The following is a 26988-nucleotide window of genomic DNA, read 5'->3' on the forward strand; positions in this document are numbered from 1 at the left end:
TGAAGGGCTGTGGAAACAAGATGATGGTTATAGATAGTATCCATGTATCATGTTCCACACGGGGTTTGGTGACATCCGCGACAAAGCCCGGGAGACGGGCGATGCGTGGGCCAAGGGCAAAGCGAACAGCTGGCTACAACTAAGACAATAAATGCTGGCCGGAGCGGATTCCTAGTGGTGCAAATAAACATGCTCTATACTTGGGGCTTGCACCACCACCACAGCCACGGGGTTGTTTACGGCGCGGGCGGAGCTCATGAATTATGGATTGGCGGATAGAAGGTTCTGGATAGAAGGTTCGAGGTCCGCATGGCAAAGCACAGGCGCCGGGAGACAAGAGAACACTTTGCTTCTTGGAGGTAACTACGTAATTAGGAGCCTTAGTAACTGTTACTTGAATAGCGAGTCACGGCAAGTAGTTACTTGTTGTCCAGCTCGAGTTATTGCCTTCTTGTGCTGTGCTTCTCTCACCCGCTGCAAGGGACGTCCTTCTGTCCTTCTGCAGACTCTCATGTGGCGCACAGTGCTACAGACGCCCTGCGGAGTGCACCACACCCCCGTACACACACTGTGGCTGGTTTCCAACCCCCGCGGCTGGCTGCCAAACTCCGTGCAAGCCCCTTCAAATAAACACAGTCGCCACACCGACAGGGGTCCCATTGCCGTACTAGACCCAGCTTCCCAGATACACACACCCCACTCTTTTGACCCCTCCCGCGCAGCCAACTGGAAATGTGGCCTTTCCATTAGCTTCAGGACACCTTCACTCTGGCCTTTGCTAGTGATGCTGCTGGAATAAAGAGCCGCTCAGTCTTTCGTCCTTTTCTTCATCTTTCTCCCCTTTGATTTCCTCTCTTCAATTCGTTCTCGTTTTTCTGTTCATCCTCTCCAGCTTCATTCGTGCGTTCCGGCCGCCGCTATTCTGGAAAGACGATTGTTTTTGTTTACTATCTGGAAGCTGGTCTCTTCGTCTTGTTGATAATCTCTGCACATCACATCACAACCCACACTCCCCATACACCTCATCCGCGATGGCGAGATCAAGATCTACGCTCGCCATTGCAGTCGGCCTTTTGGCCTGGGCTTGCCTACTCTTCTCACCTCTGGCCTTCGTCCAGTCCGCCCGGGCTGACGATGTCGAGGTAAGTCAACGTTGTCTCATCGAGCCCGCCCTTGAAACATTTGCTAATCGTCGCTGGCTTTAGAACTTTGGAACTGTCATTGGTATCGATCTGGGAACTACCTACAGCTGTGTCGGCGTGATGCAGAAGGGCAAGGTTGAAATTCTCGTCAACGATCAGGGTATGTCCAACAAGTCCACGCCAGTAACCCTCTCCGCCCAGTCACTAACAAGCTCTCCTCCCCCGCTACAGGTCACCGTATCACTCCTTCCTACGTCGCCTTCAACGAAGAGGAGCGTCTCGTTGGTGACGCCGCCAAGAACCAGGCCGCCGCTAACCCCCTCAACACCATCTTCGACATCAAGCGTCTGATCGGCCGCAAGTTCAATGACAAGGACCTCCAGTACGACATGAAGCACTTCCCCTTCAAGGTCGTCAAGAAGGACAACAAGCCTTATGTCGAAGTCGAGTACAAGGGCTCCACCAAGACCTTCTCCCCTGAGGAGGTCTCTGCCATGATTCTGGGCAAGATGAAGGAGGTCGCCGAGTCTTACCTGGGCCAGACCGTCACCCACGCTGTCGTCACTGTCCCTGCCTACTTCAACGACGCCCAGCGTCAGGCCACCAAGGATGCCGGTACTATTGCCGGTCTTAACATCCTGCGTGTTGTCAACGAGCCCACCGCCGCCGCGATTGCCTACGGTCTGGACAAGACCGATGCTACCGAGCGCCAGATCATTGTCTACGATCTGGGTGGTGGTACCTTCGATGTTTCTCTTCTGTCCATTGAGAGCGGTGTCTTCGAGGTCCGTGCTACCGCTGGTGACACCCACCTGGGTGGTGAGGATTTCGACCAGCGCGTCATCAACCACTTCGCCAAGTCCTTCAACGACAAGCACTCTGTTGATGTCACCAAGGACCCCAAGGCTATGGGTAAGCTCAAGCGTGAGGCTGAGAAGGCCAAGCGTACTCTGTCTTCGCAAAAGTCGGCCCGTGTCGACATTGAGTCCCTGTTCAACGGCATTGACTTCTCCATGAGTCTGTCGCGTGCCAAGTTCGAGGCCCTGAACGAGGATCTGTTCAAGAAGACCCTGAAGCCCGTTGCTCAGGTCATTGAGGATGCCAAGGCTAGCCGTGAGGACATTGACGACATTGTTCTGGTCGGTGGTTCTACCCGTATCCCCAGAGTCGTGACCCTGATTGAGGAGTACTTTGGTGGCAAGAAGGCTTCCAAGGGTATCAACCCCGATGAGGCCGTTGCCTTCGGTGCCGCCGTCCAGGCTGGTGTCCTTTCCAACGAGGCTGGTACTGAGGATATTGTTCTCATGGACGTTAACCCTCTGACCCTGGGTATCGAGACCACCGGTGGTGTCATGACCAAGCTGATTGGCCGCAACAGTAAGTCTACATGTCTCAATACACCCAACATTGATGCAAACGCTAACATTCTACAGCTGCTATCCCCACTCGCAAGTCACAGATCTTCTCCACTGCCGCCGACAACCAGCCCGTCGTCCTGATCCAGATCTACGAGGGCGAGCGCCCCATGACCAAGGACAACAACCTGCTGGGCAAGTTCGAGCTCACTGGAATTCCTCCCTCTCCTCGTGGTGTTCCTCAGATCGAGGTTTCCTTTGACCTGGATGCCAACGGTAAGCAACCCAACGCCCAAAATCCCACACTGCCTTGATAGAGTACTAACAACCTGCAGGTATCCTGAAGGTTTCCGCTCACGACAAGGGCACCGGCAAGTCCGAGTCTATCACCATCACCAACGACAAGGGTCGCCTCACTCAGGACGAGATCGACCGTATGGTTGAGGAGGCCGAGAAGTACGCCGAGGAGGACAAGGCCCTCAAGGAGAAGGTCGAGGCCCGTAACGCTCTGGAGAACTACGCCTGGAACCTCAAGAACCAGGTCGGCGACCAGGAGGGTCTGGGTGGCAAGCTGGATGATGAGGACAAGGAGACTCTTACCGACGCCATCAAGGAGACTCTGGAATGGATGGATGAGAACGCTGCCACTGCCGAGACCGAGGACTTCGAGGAGCAGCGCGAGAAGCTGTCCAACGTCGCCTACCCCATCACCTCCAAGATGTACGGTGGCGCCGCTGGCGCCGACGCCGACGATGAAGTGCCCTCGCACGATGAGCTGTAAATGGCCAACATCGTTACTGGGCTGGTCGATCTTTATTCTCTCGATACCCCTCAGTTCTCTAGATATGAACTGAAATGAAAGATAAATCACAACAACTCTCGAAAGTGAGGTCCAGGGGAGGGTCGATGCTCCCTGTCCAACACCAGCACTCCACTTGATGTATACAATACGTTTTTTGCTTTTATTTTCTTTCCACCGAAGGCTTTATAGTTTGATTTTTTTGGAGGGAGTTTACTACGTCTTAGTTCTTAGTGCGATATTAAGCCAGCTCGTAACAAGCAATGATCCAGCTATTCCAATATTGACCAGTAGAAGTGTAGATGTGCCTACTAATACTTGTAACAAAACAGCCTCAACTTGAACGTAGGACAAGGTATGTTGAACACAATGGGGCATATCCAATTATAGCAGTAGTTTGTTTACTCTTTTGATCTGTCAGCCGTTTCTGCCACTCCACGCAGCGCAGCCACTATTGCCAATCTTCCCTGCGGCTTGACTGAAGCCTCGTTATGAAACGCCCGAGCTACCAATGTCCGACTGACTTCTATTCCTAGTTCTCTGCACCGCTTCTCGAGCTCCTCCGGGTGGGCAGCCGGGACCAGTTCGTCCTCTGCCGCCTGGACGATGGCAACGCGAGGAGGGACCCGCGGCTGCTGCTTTTTCATCTCCGCGTCCACCAGCACTCTGCCTTTTCCGCCACGCCCAACCACGCCAATATTCCCCCAGGTATCCAGCGGGTTACAGATAAACGGCCACAGGTGCTTGTAGGGCAGCCACTTTTGCGGATATAGCGCAGCGAGCATGGCGCGCGTTGAGAGAAACGGCGTCTCGAGGAGGAGGAGCGCGGGCTGGTGCGCGGGCGGTAGACGACGCGTGGAGGCAGATGAAGCGAGGTTTGTGGCGATGGCGGCGCCGATGCTGTGGCCCCAGAGGACGATGGTAGGCGGCGGCGGGGTGGAGGAGGTGGAAGAGGTAGGATCTAATGCTTTTGGAGTCGCCGCGTGGTGCGTCGCGAGCAGCCAGGCGTAGGCCGCTTCGGCGTCCATGTTGAGGCCGGCCTCGTGTGGGCGACCGCTGGACTTCCAGTAGCCACGGTAGCTGAGTGCAGCCAGGGTAAAGCGGACGTCTACGCCGGCTCTCGTCTGTTCCAGGGCGGCGAGGATAGCTGAGAGATCAGGAAGACGGGGCGGAGAAGACCCGGCGTTGCCTGTAGAAAGCAGGCACGAGTAAGAACTGGCTGCAAGGGCCATGAAGCGGTGAGGGCAGACGTACCTTGAAAATACAGAATATAGACATGAACCTGCTTCCGCGGCGGCTGTTTGGTAGCAACTGCTCTTGGCCTTTGAGAATCGACTTGAGCCACACACAGAAACAGGTGCTTCCCGTCGCGCGCCCTGATCTTTTCTTCGCGCCAGCGAATACCCCTACACCGCGCCTGGTAGTCGGCGATGGTCTCGAGCGACGAGTTGGGCGGCATGCCCGGCATGTAAATGATGCGGTTCTGGAAGAGCACAAGCGCGATGCATTTCTGCACCCATAGCGATACGACGAGCCCGGCGAAGAGAAGCGGCGGCAGAATAATGGCCTGCGCCGAGATCAGCCGTCGGTGCCGGTAGGCGGGCGTCAGCGTCGGGGCAGGCGGCGGCCGGCGGGGACGATGGGCCCGAAGAGCGGAGAGGAAGGCCCGTGAGACCGCATGGGTGGCTGGCATTCCGGCAGTCTGTAGCGGTGTCGCTGGGTCGGTGCAGCCAGACCAATCACGGCAGGAAATAACAACCGGCGGCACGGGCTTCAAGTTACACCGGCTAGTTATCGTTATCGCGGTGTCACAAGCTCACAGTGTGAAAGTGAATCCCTGCAGCCTGCTGCATTATTAACTGAACCCCACTTAAGCCGAAAAGCATCAGGAATCGGATGATCAACAACAAAAACAACGTCAGTCAAGACGCAGCAAAGAAGGGCAAAGAAAAAGTGCACAGCTACAAAGCCCGACTAGAATAAAAATCCAAATTTCAATTAACCTGGTCTATATCTATCGCCATACCACATTCCCCCTCTTTTGGAATACTTCTTCGCCATGGCTGACCCCGACGCTGCCTCCGCTCCGGCCTCCGCTCCCGCTGCCCCGCCGACATCCACACCCGCGCCCAGCAAAGCCACCGAACCCACCGCCGACAACGCCGCCCCGCCGTCGCCCTCTCCGCCCACCAAGCACATCGCGCTACGCGAACCGTCGCCACAAGACCACCACCGCGCGCTACCCACCGGCGGCGAGTCTTCGTCGACCGCCGGCGAACTGCGCGACAGCAAGGGCTGGGACGGCAAGCTGCGCATGCCGGCGGCCAGCGGCGTGCACGCGACGCTGCAGAACCCAGAGGCCATTTCGGACCCGGAGTACAGCGACGACGAGAATGTGTTGCAGGGCGAGGAGATTGCTGCTGATGAGAGTGCGTTGGGTGTTCCCCTGCCTCTGCTTGCTCTTGCTAGTTAGCTAGCTACAGACTGCTGACTTGGCCTCACAGATTTACTTGATGACGAAGACCCGGACACAGAAGACATCGTTCTCACGCAGTCACGCGTCACCTCCCTCGCCAGCCTGCGCCTGGAGCGCTTCCAAAAGGTCGTCCGCCTGTGCTTCCGACAGAACCAGATCACGCGAATCGACGGTCTCGAGGGACTCAGCGACAGCCTGCGCGAGCTCGACTTTTACGACAACCTGATCAGCCACGTGCGCAACCTCGAGCACCTGACGGGGCTGACATCGCTAGACCTGAGCTTCAACAAGATCAAGCACATCAAGAACCTGTCGACGCTGACGCAGCTGACCGAGCTGTTCTTTGTCGCCAACCGCATCTCGACCATTGAGAACCTTGACGCGCTCGTCAACCTGCGCTCGCTCGAGCTCGGGTCCAACCGCATCCGCGAGATCCAGAACCTCGACGCGCTGCAGAACCTCGAGGAGCTCTGGCTCGCCAAGAACAAAATCACCTCGCTCGCCGGGCTCGCCGGCCTGCCGCGCCTGCGCCTGCTCAGCATCCAGAGCAACCGCATCCGCGACCTGGCCCCGCTGCGCGACGCCCCCCAGCTCGAGGAGGTCTACCTCTCGCACAACGCCGTCGAGTCGCTCGAGGGCCTGCTCGAGAACACGCGCCTCAAGACGCTTGATATCTCGCATAACCCCGTTCGCTCGCTGCGCGGGCTTGGGCCGCTCAAGGACCTCGAGGAGCTGTGGGCCTCGTACTGCCATGTCATGGACTTTGCCGAGCTGGATCGCGAGCTGCGCGACAAGGAGAACCTGAATACCGTCTACTTTGAGGGCAACGGCTTGCAGCTCAAGGCGCCGGCGCTGTACCGCAACAAGGTGCATTTGGCACTGCCTCAGGTCAAGCAGATCGATGCTAGTAAGTTCCTCTTTCTTTCGTCTGGCGTAGGTGGTGATGGCCGGCTAACATCTTGTCTTTGTCCTTCGCCTAGCCTACATTCGACTTTAAGCCGGCTTACGGCTGCTTCTACGGCGTTCACGGGAGTGTTTTTTATTATTTGCTTTTTTTTCTTTTGTGTCATATTTCTAGGACATAGAATACTCAAAAATGAGAAACGTGGGACTTTTTTCGGCCATCTTGAACACATTTAGGCCCGCCCAAAAAGAGAATCTCAAACTACATCATAGTTTATTGTGTATTGATTCTGTTGATGGTCTAGATGACCTCGCTCTGGAGGCTTATCGTCTCTACTACCCCTAAGCTGAAATATCCTCGGAAACAGACTCCACATCTTCTGCCTGAGCCGCCATCACCGCCTCCCGCTGCAAGTATTCGGGCGCGTCCAGAAACTCGCCTCGGTCCGTCCACACGTCGGCGAGCTCAGTCTCAACCTGCGCCCGCCGTCTCTTCCACTCTTCGACCTGGCTCAGCTGCTGGCGCAACTGCTGCACCTCCTTTTCAACCTGCATCTTTTCTCGCTCCGTGCCAATACGGTCAAACACCCACTCATCGCCTTGGTCTCCGCCGCCAAGAATCAAGTTGAAGGTGTGGTACTTCTTGAGCGAAGCCCGCGTAGAAATCGTAATGAGAGCTGGTATTGGGGCAGTGAATGTTAATAAACGAGCCGGGCAAACACAAAGACAACGACTAGTTGTCACCAAAACAAAAAAAAAAAAAAAAAGGGGGACGACTTACTGATTCCGCGCTCCTTGCATGTCTCATACAACAAGCCCTCGACATCACTTGAAACAGCGCTGGTACCCTCGTCAATGACGGCAAACTTGGGCTCGTGGTAAAGCACACGCGCAAATCCCATTCTCTGCTTCTCGCCGCCGCTCAACACATCCTTCCACTCCTTGCGCGTGTCCCAGCCGCCCTCGCGGTCGGGCAAGTAGCCAAGTCGAGCCGCATCTAGAATCTCCTTCAGATTGTCTTCAGACTTGCGCTTGTTGCGCATGTCAACTTCGCCATCGGGGTATATAACCTGGTCCCGCAGCGTACCGATGCTCAGATATGGCCGCTGAGGGAGGAACATGATGCCGTCCTCGCCCGTGGTCTTTGGTCGGCTCACAAGACCACGGTATACAGGCCATAGGCCGGCCAACACGCGGGAGATGGCGCTCTTGCCAACGCCATTGGGTCCAGAAATCTAAAAGAAACACGGTTCTGTCAGAGAATTGGTTCTTGTGTCTTGCTCGTGTAGCCTGCTTTTATAATACTTACTAATAAATGCTCACCAGGTCTGACAATCATAGACAAGTCATCGAGGAGCTGCTCGCCGCCCTGGGGCCACAGCCCAGGCGCCACGATCGGCACATTCTCAAAACGCACGCCGTCAAAGCCCTTTTGCGTTGTGCCCTGTACATCAGCGAGGGAGTAAAGCTCTATAGGACCATCTTTGACTTGATACGAATCAGCATGGACACGATGCATGGTAGAAATCAAGGTGTACACGCGACTGGTGTATCCTGCTAACTCTGAAAGATCCTTGATAGAGTACATCATGCGACCTCCAGCATCGGCCAACGACAGCATCAGTCTCTTGTTAGTGATGAAGCCCTGCATTCTGCTCCGCTCACGACCGCCCTTGACACTGTCGTTCATCTCCGCCGCACCGCCAAGTCCACCCCAGGCTGGGAAGAAGACGGGCAGCGCAGACAGCAGGTATCCGTAAGCGCTCCAACTGTACTTGAGGATGAAGTCTTCCAGAATGTTGTATCGGATCTTTAGCATGTAGATGCCCTCCATAAATTGCTTGAGCGACTTGAACTCTCGGTTTAGGAAAACCTTTTCCATCTCCGAGCCGCCGTAAAAAGCAATCTCCTCGGCATTCGCGATAAGTCGAGCGTGCAGACTCCGAAACTCTCCCTCCTTCCGACCCTCGACGGCCTTTAACTTTCCAAACGGTGGTGAGAGGCGGCGAAGAATGTTGGCAGTGAACAGATAGTTGCTCATCAGTCCAACAAATGCCACCGGACCTAGTGATTGGTATAGTTGGTAGTTGAAGACACAAAGGTCAACAAATGGCTTGCCCAGTGATGAGTAAAGACCTGCCGCTGCTGAACAGAATTGCGTGAGATCCTGTGTAATAAATTGGTCGGCGCCATGGCCGACGCCACCGTCTAAATTTGATAGTTTGTAGTAGTTGAGATTGTCGTTGAGGTACAGGTCGTGTATGTACCGCGTTAGTCGTGTTCGGAAGGCAATCGATACCTTGGATTCGAGATATTTGATAGTTGCATTCGTATATGATGCAACACTTCCAATGCCACACCACTGCGCAAGGCGTGCATTTGTTAGTTTCTACATTGCGTGTGAATTATGTGTTGGTCACATACCTTGACAATTCCCCACAGGAATAGCTTTCCGTTTCCAGTCACCAAGTCGCGCACTATCTCGCCGTCCAATCGAGCGACTACCAGCGACATGTAGGTTCGAAGCATCAAGAAGGCTGAGTGACTCAGTAGAATACCGGCTTCTTTACTGTTCCATCTAGGAATCATGATGCTCATCAGGCTAAGAAATTGATGCAAAAATGCCAGGTTCAAGCCAGCCTTTGTCTGTTCTCCAGGGACGGCGCCTTCTCTCAGACCCGATACACGCGGTGGATTCAAGAACAGCCTTCTATGTGCCTCGAAAGTGAGATTGTTGGTAGTATGGATGACTACTTTTGACGTGTCATCCTTGTATGGAACGTATATTGTTCGCGAGCCATCGTCGTTGAAGACCCATGAATTGGTGCGCACCAGTTTCTTTCCCTGCTCGCGCTCAAGGCGTCGCTTCTTCCACGAGCGCCGACATGCAGTTCCGCCGAAAATAATCGTAAAGAGAAGCGAAAGAGCGCCAACAAGCCGCGTAGTCCGGGAGGTGCGCCGAAGGCGGGTCTTGAACAAAGTCGAGTACTTGTCGATGAAAGCGAGCACAGCCTTCTCGGCGGCCGAGTGGCGCAATGTTGATTGCGCGGCCATCGAGAGGGTCGCAATCAGGCGTCTCTGAGAACAGAGGGCTCGGTGGTTTGATCGGAAAATATGAGGTGTCGTTGGTAGAGATAAAAGACCGTCAAGATTCCGGGCCGGAGATGCAGCGAGTGTCCGGGTAGAGAAGCTACAAACAGAGAGACAAACAATGAATGGGCAAATCGAGAATCACGGGTAAAACGAAGCTGAACCTGATGAAGATAGAATCAATCGCCCTAAGCATGCGCAGAAAATAAAGAGAGAAAGAATTAGAGTCAATTTCTGTCTTTGGAATTCAGAAAATAAAAGCCCCAAGTCAATCACAAATGTCGCATGTCGTCATGGCCACGGCAACTACCCAAAACCATAAATCGTCATTGCCTGCTTCAGCCCACATCACATGCTTTTTTGGCTCCTTGTGCCTCTCTTTCGGCACCTGCTTGGCTTACCCCAACTCTCACCTTCCTATTCAGTGGGGGATTCCTGGACATGTGACCATCGTCCCGTCTCTGGACGGCAGCTACGGCCGAGGCTCTCTGGCGGCTGGGGTTGACTGTGATTGGCTGTTGCGTCTTTGCTCTCTTCCTGTTCTTGCATTCTGTTCCTTCTCTGCTTGCGACAATCGATAAACTTCCGAGCTTGATAGGGAGAATGAAAAAGGGCAAGAGCCTAAGGATTGAAACCTTCCTCGCCCGTCTGAGGCAAAGAGCTCCATAGCTTGCTGTGGCTGGAATCCAGGTGTTACCAATCGCACAGCGCCACACCTTCAAGTGTTATGTGGCGCTGCAACAACAGCACACCTAGATTGTACTTGGGCCATACTCGACCTTCATTTATTCTCATTGCTGTGGCCAGAGACAACCCAAATAAAGGCTATTCGGCGTGTCGTGACAGAAATATCAAGACCATGGAGCACATTATCCATGCATACATAACTATTTATTTGCCATTTCCCGGCTCTGAAATAGACTACACGAAGCAACAAGTTCAAGTTGTAACTCTATGACATGAGCCTCATTATCGTCATGAATAAAAAACTCCAGACTCATTTCTCAAGGATAAGTACTACATGCAGTAGGTATTTCTATCTGACGCCTCCCCGTGCCATCCGTTCTAAATTGGCATCACTCAAATATATGCCGCCCAACCCGCACAACCAGTCATGCGAGCCCAAGAGGCCAGGACCAACGATGGCTAACTATACAATGCGTTTAGTTACAAGCAATATTTCACCATCAACGCCTAGGCCCTGGAATCACAGCAAAGGACGGGACACTGTAACCTCAGTGTTTGTCGTGATCTGTTGGTTAGCTGGTTATTCCGCTGTATACATGTAGCCAATGGACGTGAGCATCCAATAACAAAGGTCTTTTTTCTCTCGAGGGCGGCAACGGAACCAATCAGAGTAGAAAAATAGCCGTCATTTTACTCGATGTTTGTATATTGCCAAGTCAAAGTCTAAAGGCGAGACTCGTGCCCGTAATGTGTGGCCGTGCTATACTATACACTTCCAGGTGCATGTAGGATGTCGAATCTGATGCTACCTTGCCATGCTATGATTCGCCCTGCTCGGTCGGCAGAGGGCGAGCAATATGCACGCAAACAAGTTGGGTAGCTGTTGATAGTTAACTAGTTACTAGTACTCGGGTTCCTGTATGATACTGGCTGAGATCAGCACATCCTCAAATTCTTCAGGCTTCGTTCCAGTAATTAACTAACCAAATATGCATAACATGGCACTTGTAGGAAGGCATAATGATGAGACTCGAGACGCATCAAATAAACGGCACTGGGAACAATCAAAGGCACTAGGTAAATCACACAGTCTCCGCAGACCAAGGCAAGGCGAAACTCGTGAGCACACTGTATGTGATATATATGTACGGGCATTGACACATGTGTAGATCACCCTGCTTACATGCATGAGGCAGTCAGTCAGTCATACATACTTACAAGTACACAAGATTATAACTAGTTAGAGCTAGCTAGTTGGTTACTACATCATCTAGTGATGTCCACCAGAGCACTCGGAAATCGAGTTGGGGAAATGAGAACAGGGGTGTTCAAGTGAACATGCAGAGCTTGTAGTATGAGTGCAAACATACATATATGTATGTACAAACCCTGGTCTATTATACAGGTAGCTCGTCCTTACAAGGTGAGCCGCTCTCCGTTTCACATGCGATTGGTGCAAAGTGGCATGATTTGTAGACAGACAGAAACCGCTTTTTTAGCACGCACAAGTAGCGTGAAGCGTAGCGAACTGACTTGCACGGTTTGTGCCTCTAGAACAGACAATTAGCTGGATATCTATGACCCTGGGGTTCATCTCGTTAAGCGGACACACTTATCACGCGGTCTGTGTGGGAGGAGAGTTAAAGTTAGAAGTCTGTGAAGTTTAGCTCCGTTGGAAAGGGTTATAGTCAGACACTAGGGTTATCTAAGACAATGCACCATCGGCTCGGTACACCGGCTGAGTTGATTGTGTCTGGCGAGTCGAAGGATGCTCGGACGAACTGAACCAGACGAAAAAAAATCCGGCCTGGCTATAGCGCAGCAATGTTAATACGTCTGTACAAGTGCAAGTCAATGCGGCATTTGGGGTCAGTGAGCTATTGGCCAGATCTGGGGCACATGAAGGCCGGCCTAGATCTGGTGTTGTGCATCTTGTACCGTCCAAGTGAGGATAGTGGACGAACTATCAATAGAAGTAGTTTGAAATAGTTAGCAGAAGCAAGAGCAATGGACGGGGGCCAAACAATAACAAAAACAAAAGGAATAACGTCAACGGGCTGTTGCAAGATGGAACATGGAATTATTGCCTTTTTGAGAAGAGAACTGTGGCGATCATAGGACAAACTAATGCAACTGCGCAATGATGGCGTTTGATGAAATACGGTAATATATAAGTCCACACACAATACACATGTACGATTATGTGTGTATATGTGTGTGAATGTTGGCTTCACTTAGGCCAGGGACAGGCCAATGATGCCGTGAAGATGCTGCTGTGCTTGGTCTGTCTGCTGTCTAATATGTGCCACAAATATTGTGTGTGCATCATGGTTATTAGCTGCTTGCTTGTATGCGATGCGTGCTCTTTGATGCTTGCTGCCAACTTGTCAAATTCAGCTGCTGCAAGCGCCCAACTCACAGCCAATAATTGGCTGGGCCCACTGGCTGTGCGGCCTTGATTCTTTCTTTAGTGCAGGAGTTAATGCTTGCATGGGAGTATTACTGGTGCAAAGACCGCCTGCCAAAGATCCGAAGGCCCTGAAGCAGGCGCTGAACGAAAGCCCAAAGTGCAGATGTGCACTGTGATGGCAGCCCCAATTTCGCTTCATACGCCGTGTTGGAGCGTGATTTTCACCATGTCGCGGGGGATTGGCTTTGATTTCGCTCGGATATGTTTTGACTTGGCGGCTTGCCTGTCTCCATGTGTGACTGATGGGCAACGGGTTTCCCGTGCTTATTCTCCTGTATCTGACCTGACGGTGTGGTCACCGTGTTCAGGGTCAGTTGGGGGATGGAGGGGAAGGGGGGAGGGGGTATTTTCCACCCTCGGTGCATGATTCTTTTACGCATCTTCACACTCAGAAAAAGTAGATTGTAGTTTTTTTTTTGTCTCAGTACTGGGTCCTTCCACTGTTTGTCCTACTGAAGCCGAGATGTTGCTGTTGCAAGAAAGTTGGATAGTTTGGCCTTGTACAATTAATTGTACAGGTATAAGTAGCGCTAACAATTATGCACTAACTTGGGCCAGGGGAAAGGCTCATTCAGGACAAATTGATGTAGTTACTGCGGGATTTTGAACCCGTTGAGGAAAGAACAGGAACAAGCTAGGCGGCTACTAAAAATGATTGGCAAAATAACTAGATCACGTTTGACACTTGTAGCTAAACCAGCGACAAAGGAAAGAGCAAGGAAAAAAAGCAGGAAGCCCGCTATCGTGGTACGGAGCTTGGCCCCCTCTCCATTTTGCTCCTTACTGGGTTTCAAGCCAACACACCAGCTAGGCTAGCTGGCCAGCCCAGCCCAACCCAACGCATGTATGCACAGTACTTATTTGTACCCGTAACTCCAGTTGTTATTAGTGGCAAGTTGGTGAAATGAACTCCTTGTGGATGCTTGTCCTTTGTTCTCCTCTGGCTGGTCCCTTGCTTGAGCTCCCGTTCTTCTGGCAAGTGCCTGTAGCTATCTATAGTTATCCAAGCAGTTAACGCACTGAAAGTATGCACATAGGCTCTTTCCTCGCCCGCCAGAAGCTGCAGGAGACGGATCACAAAGAACGGTTGCTGCGAGCTTGCCTGCGATCGACTTCAAGCAGCTGCAGTTGCCGTCGTCAATTGTGGATGTGGATGTGGATGTGGGTGGGTTTGTCTCTGACACGACCTCCCCCCTGTCCCGTAATGTTTTTTTTCCCTCTCTCTTTCTTTTCCATCCCAGCCCTAATCCATACCAAGCTCAGCTCCGTCCACCTTTTCTTTGTATCTCCTACTTTTACCTGTGCCAGCACCAAGTTGCCATTGACTCGCGCAACCACGCCCACGCCGTCCTCCACCTAGTTAACACCTCAGCACAAAAGATTTACAGCGCACCATCTCGAATCTCTTCCCGCACCTGTCAGAGTTTTTCGCGCTGTCCTTGAACCCGTCGCATGCTGCTCTGTTCTTCTGTTGCTTGCGCCTGGGCTTCACACGCAAAGTGGGCTGGGAAATTACACGCTATCCGAAGCCCCGACCCTGTGTTTTTTCTTTTGCCAATTTGGTTTGTCATTTGCGGTTAAGGCCTGGTCTTGCCCTGCACGTTCAGGCGTTAAGGGGCTGGCGACTATTCCCTTCCCTGGGTTGGCCACTTTTTTATTCTCTCGTTCGCTTTGCTCTGCTGGCTCTTGTTTGTTCTTGTTCTTGCTTTGCTGCTTGCTTTCCCTCTGATCTGGAACGGAGCGCCGTGGTTTTTTCCCCTGCTATTTACTTTCTATTTTCTTTTTTCCTTTCATTTTTGGCCGTTGTCTGTGTCTCCCTCAGCTGCTTTGCCTTGCCCACCGCCTATCGCGTCGTTTGGGACACTCACTGCCCGACTGTCCATATCTCTTTGTTCATCCTGTTCTGTCCTGTCACTGTGGTAAGTTCGTCTGCTTGTACTCGCCCTTACATCGCACCGCATCAGCTTTTGTTCGCAACCATCGCCCGTCGTCCATCGTCCGCCGAGCATTGTCATCCCATCCATCAACCCAAACACCCGCCATCTGAGGCACAAGCCAGATTCGAAATCAGATCCGCCTGCTACTCGTGTGTCTGAAAATTCTCGCATCTTCGTCCTGTCTTGAGCGCGATGGGCCGCAGCTTGTAGCTTGTGTGCTTTTATTCTTATTCGTGTCTTTGCGTCAGCTCCTGATCGCCGTCTCAGCGCCCAGCCTGCTACTACCAGCTTGCCATCGCGCCCTTGCACCTGAAGATCGAGACGACGGCGTGGCGAACAACAACTGCTCCTATCTCCGATTGCCTCTTTTGTTGCGCCCCATAGACACTGCCGACGACGCGTACAAAGCCTCAATCATCCATTTTCCCATATTGATTGCCTGACGAAAAATGCGATTAGACATCGCATATCGCCTGTCATCATCTTGTTACTGACCATCTGCGAATTATCTTGTAGACATAGACACCCCAGCATATCTTTCTCTGTACTTTTTTTTTCTCCCTTATTTATTATTCTTCTGTTTTAAATCTCCCGACGATTTCTACATCCGCCCTCCTCGACGGGTCTTATCAGACTTCTCGAAAACACAATCGACTTTCGCGTATAGCTTGTCATCTTTGAGCTCTGCGAGCAATTGACCTCAGGAGCTCCATCTCCTGAGCATCGCCACAATTACGGAGTCTCTGCGACCAGCCGAGTCTTTCACTGCTTCGGCAGTCTCATCTGGTGCGAGTGCCGCCGCAACCAACTCCGACTCAACCAACGTCGGTAATAATAACGGCCGCCCATCTTCCGCCAGAATCCGCACTCGCCGCAGCATCTTTGACTTGCGCCGGAACCCCGAGCCTACCATCAACGAACGCGAAATTTTCCTTGCGACCATGTCTGGAACTCCACAGCGCAAAAAGAAGGGCGGTATTTTTGCCCTTCTAGGCTGCTGCTCTGCCCCCGAGATCAACACAAATCAGGAAGAACCTGAAAATGTCCACAAGCTAGACAAATTGCCGGTTCGCCCGACTACCGCCAAGTCTGCCAAGTCGGCGCGTTCTCGTACGCAAACCCCTCTCGATCAGCCCATTCCCACGGGTCCGACATCTACTACCACCACCAATACAATTGCTACGAGCCCCCCTGTTTTGAGCGAGAAGGTGTCGTCAAGTGTTCCCGCCGTTGATTCCGCCGTCACTAAGGAGAAGCGTGTTTCTGGACTGTCACAATCAGAGCAGTCTAACACTACTGCTACGAAACGGGAGTCAAAACAGTCGTCCATAGTTCCCTCAGCGGGTGTACTACCCGCGCTTGATAACGACAAGCCTGAGCCTTACGTTCCTCAAGCTGATGCGACCAAAGATGATGATGAATCTGAGGAATTGATTTCCTCCAATGACCTGATGCGGAATGGCAATGAAGAAAGCCTGCAAAACGGCACCGATGTGCTGCCTGAAGCTCCGCCGCCGCCTCCTGCTCCTATCCCGTTCCAAAGCGTCGATAGTAGTGTGCCTGAGGATGCTCCACGATCTCTCCTACCGGAAATTGCCCCCGCCCACAAGGGCCGTAAGTGCCTTGTTCTTGATCTCGATGAGACGCTTGTGCACAGCTCGTTCAAGGTAAGCTTAAACTAGTCATTCGTATCTCCCGATCTTAATCAACTAACAAATCGAAACTAGATACTCAACCAAGCCGATTTTACTATCCCTGTCGAGATTGAAGGGAGCTACCACAATGTCTATGTGATCAAGCGGCCTGGCGTGGATGAGTTCATGAAACGCATGGGTGAGCTTTACGAAGTAGTCGTCTTCACGGCCTCGGTCTCTAAAGTGAGTTCAAAATGATTCCTCGCCTTTGTCTAACGCATTCATCTAACAAATACTCTAGTATGGCGACCCGCTACTCGACCAGCTCGATATTCATAACGTTGTTCACCACCGCCTATTTCGAGAGAGTTGCTACAATCATCAGGGCAACTACGTCAAAGACTTGTCTCAGATTGGTCGTCCGCTGCATGACACGATAATTATCGACAACTCACCTACCTCTTACATCTTTCACCCACAACACGCTGTTCCGATTAGCAGTTGGTTTTCCGACGCCCATGACAACGAGCTGCTTGATCTGATTCCCGTTCTTGAAGACCTTGCTAGCCCATCCGTCCGTGATGTTAGCCTGGTCCTCGATGTCACTCTTTGAAATATCCAATGATTCCCCCTTTGTCTGTTCCTTTTGTAATCATCGCCATCGTTCGAGTCTTCTCTGCTATCCAAGTTATCCTTGTTTGTACCATGTTTGCAACATGCTTGACCACAAGGCTATTCCCCATTCATTGATCGGGCACCTTGTGGATACAGTCCTATTACTCTTATATCTTCATTTCTCATATGGCTTGTATCCTGTCATAGCGGAAGGCGTTTGGGTTTGAGTATTATCTTCGACATACAGCCTGTGTATGCACTTCAGTCTAATCTTTTATATATCTGGGACCTGACATAGTCCATGATGCGCTTGTTCTGTCTCCCTCGTTCGTATCATTTCATAATACCGAGGAAGCATAAAAAACCTAACTGGAGTTCATCCACACGATACCCTACTCCCATCGCGGTTACATTTCCACCACTGGGTAACACGAGTCCCACTATCTCTTTACAAACTTGAGATGTTTCTCAAGACGCCATGTTTCCTACAAAACGCATGTGGAAGTCGAGCGGGACCTTCTTTGAAAGCATCTTGCTCAGATTGTGGCCCGAGAACCTGACTCGGTGGCCCCCCCCCCCATGCACTCGCCGTCAAAATACATGCAACTAGTGCAGACTTTCAAAGCGCTATGTCGGGGAGATTGGGCATACTCCGTTGCGTTATTTCCCTATTGGCTTGTTGATTGGTTTTTTTGGCACATGATCAGAGATCTCACCTAGGCCGTTCTACTAGCTCTATCTCTGCTTTTTATATTCCCTCTATCGTTTTGTTCGCTTGTTCTCTCACCACTTTGATGTCAAAGGTTCTGATTTGTCGTGTCCTGTCCGATCGTATCTCTTCTTGCTCCTGTCCTTGTCGCCCAGTTCATTTTGTCTTGTTCAATGTCTGTCAAAAGAAGGCATTGATGCCACTACTATTGATTCCCCAGACCCAGATTTCATCCTTAAAAATAAACATGTAATTGAATTTTATCTCTATATCCCTGTGACACCATTGTGTTATACAGTCATTTGCGATGCCTTCCAGAGAAGTGAAATGTCCCCCGTAGGAGAACGGAGCGTGGTTCATCGCACGTCCACCAACACAAAGCGTCATATCGCTTTCGTGGTGCTTGTTACCTCTCCTTCTTGTATTCACGTACTCTGTAATACCATTACTTGCACCACAATCATGATGCTTTTTTTTCTTTCTTATCTCGCATTCATATAACAGCAAGAACACATACGCACGTATTCAACGAAGCGGCGAAGCTGGTGGCCTGCGCGTACATCTTGCTCTGCTATGCTTCCATGTGCTTGGCCGCATTGATGGGAAAGCTTGGCGATATTGGTTGCACAGCCGACACCCGGCCTTGGTGTTGGCAAACTGCATTCATCCGATCGTAAGGAGTCCTTCATACGAGAACCTGTGGAACACTATGATGGCGACGGGTATATTGAGTGTAACATGGATTTTCTTTTTGGCATACTGGTGTAGAGTCCCATGAAGAAGTTGTATCCTAGAATCGAGGCACAAGCATGTATCGGTTGATACGTTTGTATATAAAACATGAGCATTAGATGACCCACACATGAGCCGCCTATTGTTCATTTCTCCATGTCATGTCCTGCGTATTTCTGTATCGCTTCGTCTGTCTACGTCCTACAAGACCTCAATTCGACCTAACCCTTGCCCGTTGCAGCTTATCAGCTTTATCGACACGTGCGCCAATCCTGCCCCACTAAAGAGTTGACAAATTGGGTGGCCCAATCACGAAGAAGAGTGACCGTGGCCTTTACTGTTTCCAGCGTGCTATGTCAGTGGCGAACTTGCTGTCAAGTTCGGGGTTCTGTTATTCTCCTTGTTTGACGACCTGGTATTTTTTTCTTTTCCTATCAACGACGATTCTGTTATTTTATTTCAACTTCTCCTTTGAAGCCCGTCTCTCGCCCATCTCGATTTCCGTCTCCCGAATTTCCATCCGCTCGCTCTTGTAACAATGGTAAGGATGTCTTGCTGCTTCTGCTGCTTCTCCAGCCTGTCGTCCTTGGATATCGTCACTGGAAGCTGTTTTCGCAACACGTGCCAGTCGCATCACCCAGGCCCTTTGCAAAACTATCTAGCGTTATCCACCAATAGAAGGGCAGCGCCTGTCTCCCAGCAGAGCGCGTCTTTCAATTGTCGCCAGCCTCTCCTGTTACTATGCCTCAGTCTGCTCACACGTCTTGTCTTGACTTGCTAGTCTTCTCCTCGTACCGCTTCCCCCGCTGGCGTCTCCAGCGGCGCCGCTATCGCCCGCCCTGCGTCTCCCGCTTCTGCCCCCGGTGGCGCCCGCACTGCCATCCGCCGCCGTGCTGCTGCCGAACAGAAGGAGAAGATTGCGAATACGCGCCCCACGAGCACTCGCGCTGCCGGCGCTGGTGGTAGCAGCAGCACCATGCTTAGTATGTTTGGGCCCCTTCCATGGATATGGCTTTGTCAGGTTTACCGTACTTGCGATGACTATACGGCTGGAGCTTTATAGAGGCTTTGGGTGTGCAGAATTCTAGGGTCCTAGTAAACCTAGCGTATGCAAATTGATACTAACCCTTTCCATAGAGTTGTACACCGATGAGTCTCCTGGTCTTAAGGTCGACCCTGTTGTCGTTCTGGTCCTGTCTTTGGTCTTTATCTTCAGTGTTGTTGCCCTGCACAGTACGTTGAACATTCTTACTCGAACAGTCCTAACTGCCGAAAATATACTGACGTCTGTTACCTTGTAGTCATTGCCAAGCTTACCCGCAAGTTCTCTAGCTAAATTCATGGCTAGTAGTGTGGGGGGTAAACGACACAACTACAAACATGCAGCTTCATGGCCACGTCCGTATTGTAACCTCTCACGTCACCTCACGGATGTCATAGCTTGACACCACCAACAGCTCTAAGAATTTGTTTGAAACCGGCTTGAAGAAAGCACTCTGCTTCCGGGTTTGGCACAGCAGCTCAAAGCACGACAGATGTCGGAGATTCGCCCAAACCCCGGGTTTCCATATGTTGCGTTTTGTGGTCGCTGTTACGCGGACGCTTTTCTGTGGCTCAGCTCACTTGGAGTGGTACCCGGCGACGACTGCTAGCCAGCCTCGGATCCCTCTTGTTCCATTTTCTTTTTCCCCTTTACTATTCTCCACGCCTCCCCCCCTTTCCGCCTTGTTGTTTTTTAGCTACCTCATTGCTTCTTGCGCGGCTCATTTTTTGCTTGTCTTGTTTGCTGTTCTGGGTTGGGGCGACAAGGCCCCAGGCGCATCATGGTTTATTGTTTCTAGTTGTGAATCGCGGGGTTGTTCCCTCTTATTTGACAGGATGTATCACATGGCTTGTGAAAGCGTGTTAACTGTGTCTGCGTACGTCTATGGGCAAGAAGGTATGCATGTAGATACGTATTTGGGGGAAAGTGTGAGACGGATGGATCTGGGGTTTACGTTTACAGTCAAGTAGCTAACTTTAACACGCGTTTACGGGAATACGAGTATCAAGAATCGAGTAGTTAATACGCGGTTAGGAACCGCGGATTGCACCCCTCGTAAGACAGCCGCTGCGGATAGTCGTAGGCTTTTTTAGTTTGACACCATCCATCGAACAAACAAATGTTCTTGAACACTTGGCAAAATAGAGCCAAGGTGTAACTTGCATGAGTGGGTGACGGTTCCCCCTTTCCCGGATGCGAAGGGAATGAATGGTCACATCAGAACCCGCATGTAAATAAAGCATGTACCTACAGACACCCGGCGACATCAGTGCTCGGTCAAAGGCCATACACGAAGATCGAACGAGTCACTGGCGTATGTGCACACACATACAATAGTCAGGCCCAAGCAGAGATTTGCCAGAAAGCTGCCCGCTCAGGACTCAAAAAGCTAGTGTGTAGGATTATTTTGCTGAGGCAAAATTTAAATCCGGATTTTGTCGATTAAGTCCGTGTCTGACACTGGCATTTGTTACAGCCAGCGCCGACGTCCCGTAGCAAGAAGCGCTCTAGACTGAAGAAAACTTGCCTCAAAAAGGGGGGACCGGACTTGTTAGGCCGGTTGGTTTCCTTCTGGCTGGCCTAGCGAAACATGTTTATCCTGGCGCAGACGCGGAGGAGGCGGGCGTGCGCAGCGTGCGCCGCGAGGGAGCTTGGACGGGCGACCAAGGCCTGGCACAGGAGCTGCGAGTAAGTCGATCCTGCGGCCGGGGTTAAGACCGAAGGGTCAAGTTTGGCTTGGGACCAGGACGACTGACTAGACCTATGCAGGGGCCGGCATTGGCGTAGAGAGCCAGCGACGGATGGAGAAGCAGGACCTGCTGGGGCGCCATGTTCTCGACCAAGGCAGCAGTATAAAGGCGGATGGATGGCTCCAAGCACTGCCGGTCTGCTGGGTAAAAGTTTGCTCGAGGGACGCTCCTGAATGCTTGTTCGTGATCTTGACTACCTGGTTGTACAGCTGCCTGTGTTATTTTTACCTTCATCTCTTTCTTTGACAAGGTCTTCTTGCTCCTCTTGACGTAGCAGTCAGTCAGTGTCTGCGTGTCTATCAACCCGCTGCTTATTCTTGCACAGGAAGTGAAGTGGGAAGTGGCTCCTCTGTTATACGGGTGCCTTCTTGCTAAGGTGGATGCCTTCCTCGTCTCGTCTGCCGATAGATACCTGAGGTTTATATCTGAGGCGTATGCCTTGCTTGCTTGTGGGTTCGCTGCATAGACGCCACTATTCCACTGACTTCTGTTTTGAGTGCTCTCCTCTCCTGGCGAGGGGATATTCTTATAACAGTGCTTGCCTCTGCTCTTATTCCCTTTGCCTTTTACTTGGCCTCTGCCAGAACCTCACCTCCAACCTCATCTCTACATCTTCAACATCTTACTTCTACTTCCCATACGTCTACTATAGATCTACTCCCAACCCAGAGCCCCTCTCCTCTACCCCTCTTCCACTGTCGACTTGCACTTGCGCTTCAATAGCGATGGCCAGCAAGAAGGAGATGGAGGCCATGGGCTACAACCAGTCTAGCTACGACAGCGACGACGACGCTGCCACCAGAGCGTCCATGGAATCCGCCCCGCCGCAGTTCCAGCCCTACCGGCCATACTCCACCTTTTCGGTAGCACCCAACGACGAGAGCCCGCCGGCATATGCCGAGATCAACATCAGCAATGATGCTTTCTCTGGTGCTGCCAACATCACAAGTACGCATGCTTTCTGAATTCTGCTACCGTGTTCCATGCTTATGCTATGCTAACAATTCCGTGCCATTTCCCGCAGATGACGGTCGTATCAACATCAACATCAACCGCGCGTCTACGCTGTTTGCGCACTTCATGTCTCCTGCCCCAAACCCACCTGCCCAGTTTGACCCCCAGGATGCCCCGCCGGCATACATTCCGCCGGGACTTGGCTTTGACTCCCAGAATCTCCCACCCCCGAGCCTCAATGTTGTTATCCAGATTGTTGGATCACGCGGTGATGTCCAGCCCTTTGTTGCACTGGGCAAGGTCTTGAAGAACAAATTTAACCACCGAGTGCGCATTGCCACGCACGGGAATTTCCAAAAGTTTGTCGAAGAGAACGGCCTCGAGTTCTTCTGCATTGGCGGTAACCCGGCTGAGCTGATGGCCTTCATGGTCAAGAATCCCGGCCTGATCCCCGGCAGAGACACCATCAAGAGCGGAGAGGTCAGCCGTAGACGCAAAGGCATCCAGGAAATGGTGGAGGGCTGCTGGCGCTCGTGCTTTGAGCCTGGTGACGGCACTGGTGAAGCTCTCAAGCCCCATCGCAAGGGCGAGTCCCTAGAAGTCGGGTTTGAACTGAGCGGTCGGCCGTTTGTGGCTGACGTCATCATTGCGAACCCGCCTAGCTTTGCGCATATCCACATTGCCGAGAAGCTTGGCATCCCGCTTCACATGATGTTCACGTAAGAACTGCTCTTTGCATGGCCATACATGCTTGCTTAGTGCTTGATCGACCATGCTAATATTTTGAATAGTATGCCGTGGTCGCCGACCCGTGCTTTCCCCCACCCCCTGGTTAACATGCAGTCTTCTGGCAACACGGACTTTGCAACGGCTAACTCGGTTACCTATGGATTGGTTGAGATGCTCACATGGCAGGGCTTGGCTGATGTCATTAACAAGTTCCGAGTCAACACTTTGGAGCTTGAAGAGCTTTCTGTAGCCTGGACTCCGGGGCTGCTTAACCGCCTCCAGGTTCCCTTCACATACTGCTGGTAAGCTTTCTTTCTCCAGATAATCATATCTTGATATTTTATTTATATCTAACATTGGGTTCTGTTTAGGTCTCCGGCTCTCATTCCTAAGCCCCAGGACTGGGGTGACAATATTGATGTCGCTGGCTTTTTCATGCTCGATCTGGCATCGAATTACACTCCCGAACCCGAACTTGATGCCTTCCTCAAGGCTGGCCCCCCCCCGGTATACATTGGTTTCGGCTCCATTGTTGTCAACGATCCTGACGCCCTGACCAGGCTGATTTTCGAAGCTGTTCGTGTTTCTGGTGTGCGGGCCCTTGTTTCTAAGGGCTGGGGTGGTCTTGGTGGTGAATCTCTCAACGTCCCCGATAATGTTTTTATGCTTGGAAACTGCCCCCATGACTGGCTCTTCAAGCATGTTAGCGCTGTGGTGCATCATGGTGGTGCAGGAACATCATCAGCTGGTATTCACGCTGGAGTGCCTACAGTTATTGTGCCCTTCTTTGGCGACCAACCTTTCTGGGGTGCTATGATTGCTCAGGCTGGCGCTGGCCCGCGCCCTATTCCGTTTTCCAAGCTCACAGCTATAAGGCTTGCGGAAGCTCTCAAAGCCTGTGCTCAGCCAGAGGTCATTCAGAATGCAAAGGAACTGGGCACCAGAGTTTGTGGAGAAAATGGCACTCTCGTGGGAGCTGACAGCTTCCACAAGCAGCTTGATGTCGGTGACTTGCGGTGCAGCTTGCTACCTTCCCGAACGGCAGTATGGAAGGTTAGACAATATAAAAATGTCAAACTGTCTGCCATGGCAGCAGCTCTGTTGGTCCGTGAAGGACTCCTAAACTGGTCTGATCTCAAAATGTAAGTCAAAATCAGAATGCCTCTAATTAAATGAGCTATAACATTTCTAACTGATGTAGATACCGCCCTCGAGAGCACAATACCACAGCCGAACCGTGGGACCCGGTTTCTGGATTCACTGCCAACGTCATCAATGACATTGCAAATGTGGCTTACACTGTTGCTGGTTTCCACAGTGGCGTGTCAAGTGCGTCCAAGAAACGGGCTTCTGAGAAGAATCCTGCTTCAAACTCAAACTCCGAGACTGCCAGTATTGTTTCCGGCCGCGACTTGGACCTGAAAGCCGCACCGGGTGACTCTAGATACCCCGCCATGGACGAAAAACCCGGGGAATCTTCACTGGAGAAGCAGTACATGAATCTTGCTCGAAGACCTATGCCGCCCACCCATAGAGCGACTGAGCCTTCAGTTTCCCATTCCAGCCCTGAATCCTCGATCAAAAAGATGCGATCGATTGCTTCTTTGAAGCCATCTGATAGAAGTGCGACGAGTACAACTGCGTCTTCTAGCTTCAGTACATCTACCATTACGAATCAAGCAGCCAGACTTAAAAGTTCAAAGACTATGGATGTTGGTCGAGAGGCTGGAAAGGGCATGGCTAAGCTTGTGGAACTTGGTGCCAAGACGCCCCTCAACCTATCTCTCGGAATGGCCAAGGGCTTCAGAAACGCCCCCAAGCTTTACAACGATCCTATGGTTCGCGAGTCTGAGAAGGTCAAGGGCATTGGTAGTGGTCTCAAGGTTGCTGGCAAGGAGTTTGGCTACGGAATTTACGATGGTGTGACGGGCTTGGTCATGCAGCCGTATATTGGTGCGCAAACCGGTGGTCACAAGGGAATGATGAAGGGTATTGCAAAGGGTCTGGGTGGCTTTTTGCTGAAGCCTTTTGGTGGTAAGTGGATGTCGGCTTCAGTCTGGCGACTCGAGCTTTGATGACAAGTTTACTAACAGGGTTTCTGCACAGCTTTCTGGGCTTTGCCTGCGTATAGTTTCCAGGGTGCGTATCTCCAGCTCAAGGGTATGGGTAAGAAGACATACCAGGCCTACATTGAGGCTTCCCGCGTCGCCCAGGGCGAAGAGGATCTGATGACGATTATGCCAGCCGACGAGCAGGAGATTCTGAGCGGATGGAAGCAGCTCGAAGCCGACGACGACAGCAAGAAGAAGTCATTCTGGAATGCACCCTCACTGGCAGCGTCTGTCCGGCCCAAGACGTCGGGCTCGTCGCACCCATCCAGCTCGTCCAAGACTTGGGAGCAGGAGCCGCCGATGCCTTCGTTCCCGTCACAGGGCCAAAGCCAGGGCCAGGGACAGGAAAGATTACTGGATGAGCGCCGTCTAGGCGTGTTTAGTAGCGATGGACGTAACAGTGGTTACGCTGAATCTAGCCATGCTGGGTCGCTTCAACGTCAGTCTACTGGGCACAGCTCGATCCAGAGACAGTCTACTGGCCACAGCACTATTGATAACCGGCCTATGGGGCACAGTCCTGTCCAGCGACAGTCCACTGGACATAGCTTTATGGAACGTCAGTCTACCGGATATAGCTCGATCCAGAGACAGTCTACTGGCCACAGCACTATTCAGAACCAGGCAATTGGCCATGGCTCTGTTCAGCGTCAGTCCACTGGACATAGCTCTACGGAACGTCAGTCTACCGGATATAGCTCGATCCAGCGCCAGTCTACTGGTCATGGCACTATTGATAACCGGTCTATGGGCCATGATTTTGTTCAACGTCAGCCCACCGGGCATAACTCTATGGAACGCCAGTCTACTGGATATAGCTCTATCCAAAACAGATCTGTTAGCCAGGAGCATATGCAACGCCAGTCTACCGGGCACAGCTCTATCCAGAACCGGTCTGCTAGTCAAGAATATATGCAGCAGCAGAATACAGGGCAAAGCTACATGCAACAGCATCCCACTGGACAGAGCTACGTGCAGCAGCACTCAACCGGACATCAGAGTGACACTGACCAGGCGCCCAGCTACAGCCCAAATGTGCGGAGCGCGTCTGTCGTGTCAGCGTCGTCAAACCGGATGGAACCGCCGCCTATGGAGCCACAAGAGCTGGAGAGCCCAACTAACCTGACGGTTAATCAGACATCTAACAGTCATGAGATGGATGACGGAGCGAACCGCGAGAGTGTGAGGCGGGTATGAAACGGATGCAGGTAGAGGGCGAAGGAGTGTGGATGTGAGTTTGAGTGTGAGAGAAACGGCCTTGTTATATTATCATGATATTTGTGTTTACTTGACAGAATGAAAGCGTGTTGCGGTCATGAGAATGCACAGAACGAGCAGTGAAACGTGGTAGTGCTCAGTCTTTGTGATTGTTTGCGAGACGGATGGGCGGCCTCTAGCCGTACAAGAGGTGATAAGGCCGGTATAACCTATATGCGTGTCAATCAGACAGCGCGGCTCTCATGACATATGGCAGAGACGCATACACGTACGAATATCGACGTACGAATATTGTAGGTGGGCTGTGCAGACATAGCGAGCAGATCACACAAAGAAAGCGCAAACTGATCCGTCCCCGGGCCACAGGAGGTGCGAAACAGGCAGCATGATGTCCCAGTAAATACTTGAAAAGGGGGGGGGGGGAAGGGAACATGAATAATGGGTATAGATTTTGGTGATCAGGAAAGACGCCAGAGAACTCGACACGGCAACATGTTTCATACGATGAGCCTGCCAGAAGCAAAAAGGCTCCGTATGGTAGGGGGGGATAGAGACTTTGTTCGCGGGCAATTTTAAACTGTAGATAATATGGATGAGGGCCCGCGAGGAGGGGAGAGTTTTTTATTTGTTTATT

At 51.8% G+C, this 26988-nt stretch overlaps 7 protein-coding genes across 7 annotated transcripts; 5 read left to right on the forward strand and 2 right to left on the reverse strand.

Moving 5' to 3' along the window:
• Positions 1-1031: 1031 nt before the first annotated feature.
• Positions 1032-3278, forward strand: BROUX77_001278 (uncharacterized protein; the record flags this gene model as incomplete). Its single annotated transcript, XM_073745689.1, has 5 exons — positions 1032-1142; positions 1206-1302; positions 1374-2519; positions 2576-2773; positions 2833-3278. 5 exons carry the CDS (start codon positions 1032-1034, stop codon positions 3276-3278), a joined length of 1998 nt encoding a protein of 665 aa, XP_073609513.1.
• Positions 3279-3697: 419 nt separating this feature from the next.
• Positions 3698-4989, reverse strand: BROUX77_001279 (uncharacterized protein; the record flags this gene model as incomplete). The annotated part of the gene is made up of 2 exons (XM_073745690.1): positions 3698-4485; positions 4551-4989. The coding sequence occupies 2 exons, from the start codon at positions 4987-4989 to the stop codon at positions 3698-3700; spliced, it is 1227 nt and encodes a 408-aa protein (XP_073609514.1).
• Positions 4990-5355: 366 nt separating this feature from the next.
• BROUX77_001280 (uncharacterized protein) lies at positions 5356-6769 on the forward strand (the record flags this gene model as incomplete). Its single annotated transcript, XM_073745692.1, has 3 exons — positions 5356-5725; positions 5801-6679; positions 6753-6769. 3 exons carry the CDS (start codon positions 5356-5358, stop codon positions 6767-6769), a joined length of 1266 nt encoding a protein of 421 aa, XP_073609515.1.
• A 248-nt stretch (positions 6770-7017) lies between these two features.
• Positions 7018-9729, reverse strand: BROUX77_001281 (uncharacterized protein; the record flags this gene model as incomplete). The annotated part of the gene is made up of 4 exons (XM_073745693.1): positions 7018-7352; positions 7457-7910; positions 7985-9037; positions 9100-9729. 4 exons carry the CDS (start codon positions 9727-9729, stop codon positions 7018-7020), a joined length of 2472 nt encoding a protein of 823 aa, XP_073609516.1.
• A 6071-nt stretch (positions 9730-15800) lies between these two features.
• Positions 15801-17106, forward strand: BROUX77_001282 (uncharacterized protein; the record flags this gene model as incomplete). Its single annotated transcript, XM_073745694.1, has 3 exons — positions 15801-16526; positions 16587-16736; positions 16795-17106. The coding sequence occupies 3 exons, from the start codon at positions 15801-15803 to the stop codon at positions 17104-17106; spliced, it is 1188 nt and encodes a 395-aa protein (XP_073609517.1).
• Positions 17107-19087: 1981 nt separating this feature from the next.
• Positions 19088-19885, forward strand: BROUX77_001283 (uncharacterized protein; the record flags this gene model as incomplete). The annotated part of the gene is made up of 4 exons (XM_073745695.1): positions 19088-19090; positions 19331-19532; positions 19687-19782; positions 19851-19885. The coding sequence occupies 4 exons, from the start codon at positions 19088-19090 to the stop codon at positions 19883-19885; spliced, it is 336 nt and encodes a 111-aa protein (XP_073609518.1).
• Positions 19886-22067: 2182 nt separating this feature from the next.
• BROUX77_001284 (uncharacterized protein) lies at positions 22068-26333 on the forward strand (the record flags this gene model as incomplete). The annotated part of the gene is made up of 6 exons (XM_073745696.1): positions 22068-22290; positions 22367-23015; positions 23088-23327; positions 23397-24167; positions 24227-25059; positions 25132-26333. 6 exons carry the CDS (start codon positions 22068-22070, stop codon positions 26331-26333), a joined length of 3918 nt encoding a protein of 1305 aa, XP_073609519.1.
• Positions 26334-26988: the final 655 nt, after the last annotated feature.

This window comes from Berkeleyomyces rouxiae (genome assembly GCF_048999995.1).
Source record: "Berkeleyomyces rouxiae strain 22BRR77 chromosome Unknown BrBRR77_ptg000001l, whole genome shotgun sequence".
Classification (NCBI taxonomy): domain Eukaryota; kingdom Fungi; phylum Ascomycota; class Sordariomycetes; order Microascales; family Ceratocystidaceae; genus Berkeleyomyces; species Berkeleyomyces rouxiae.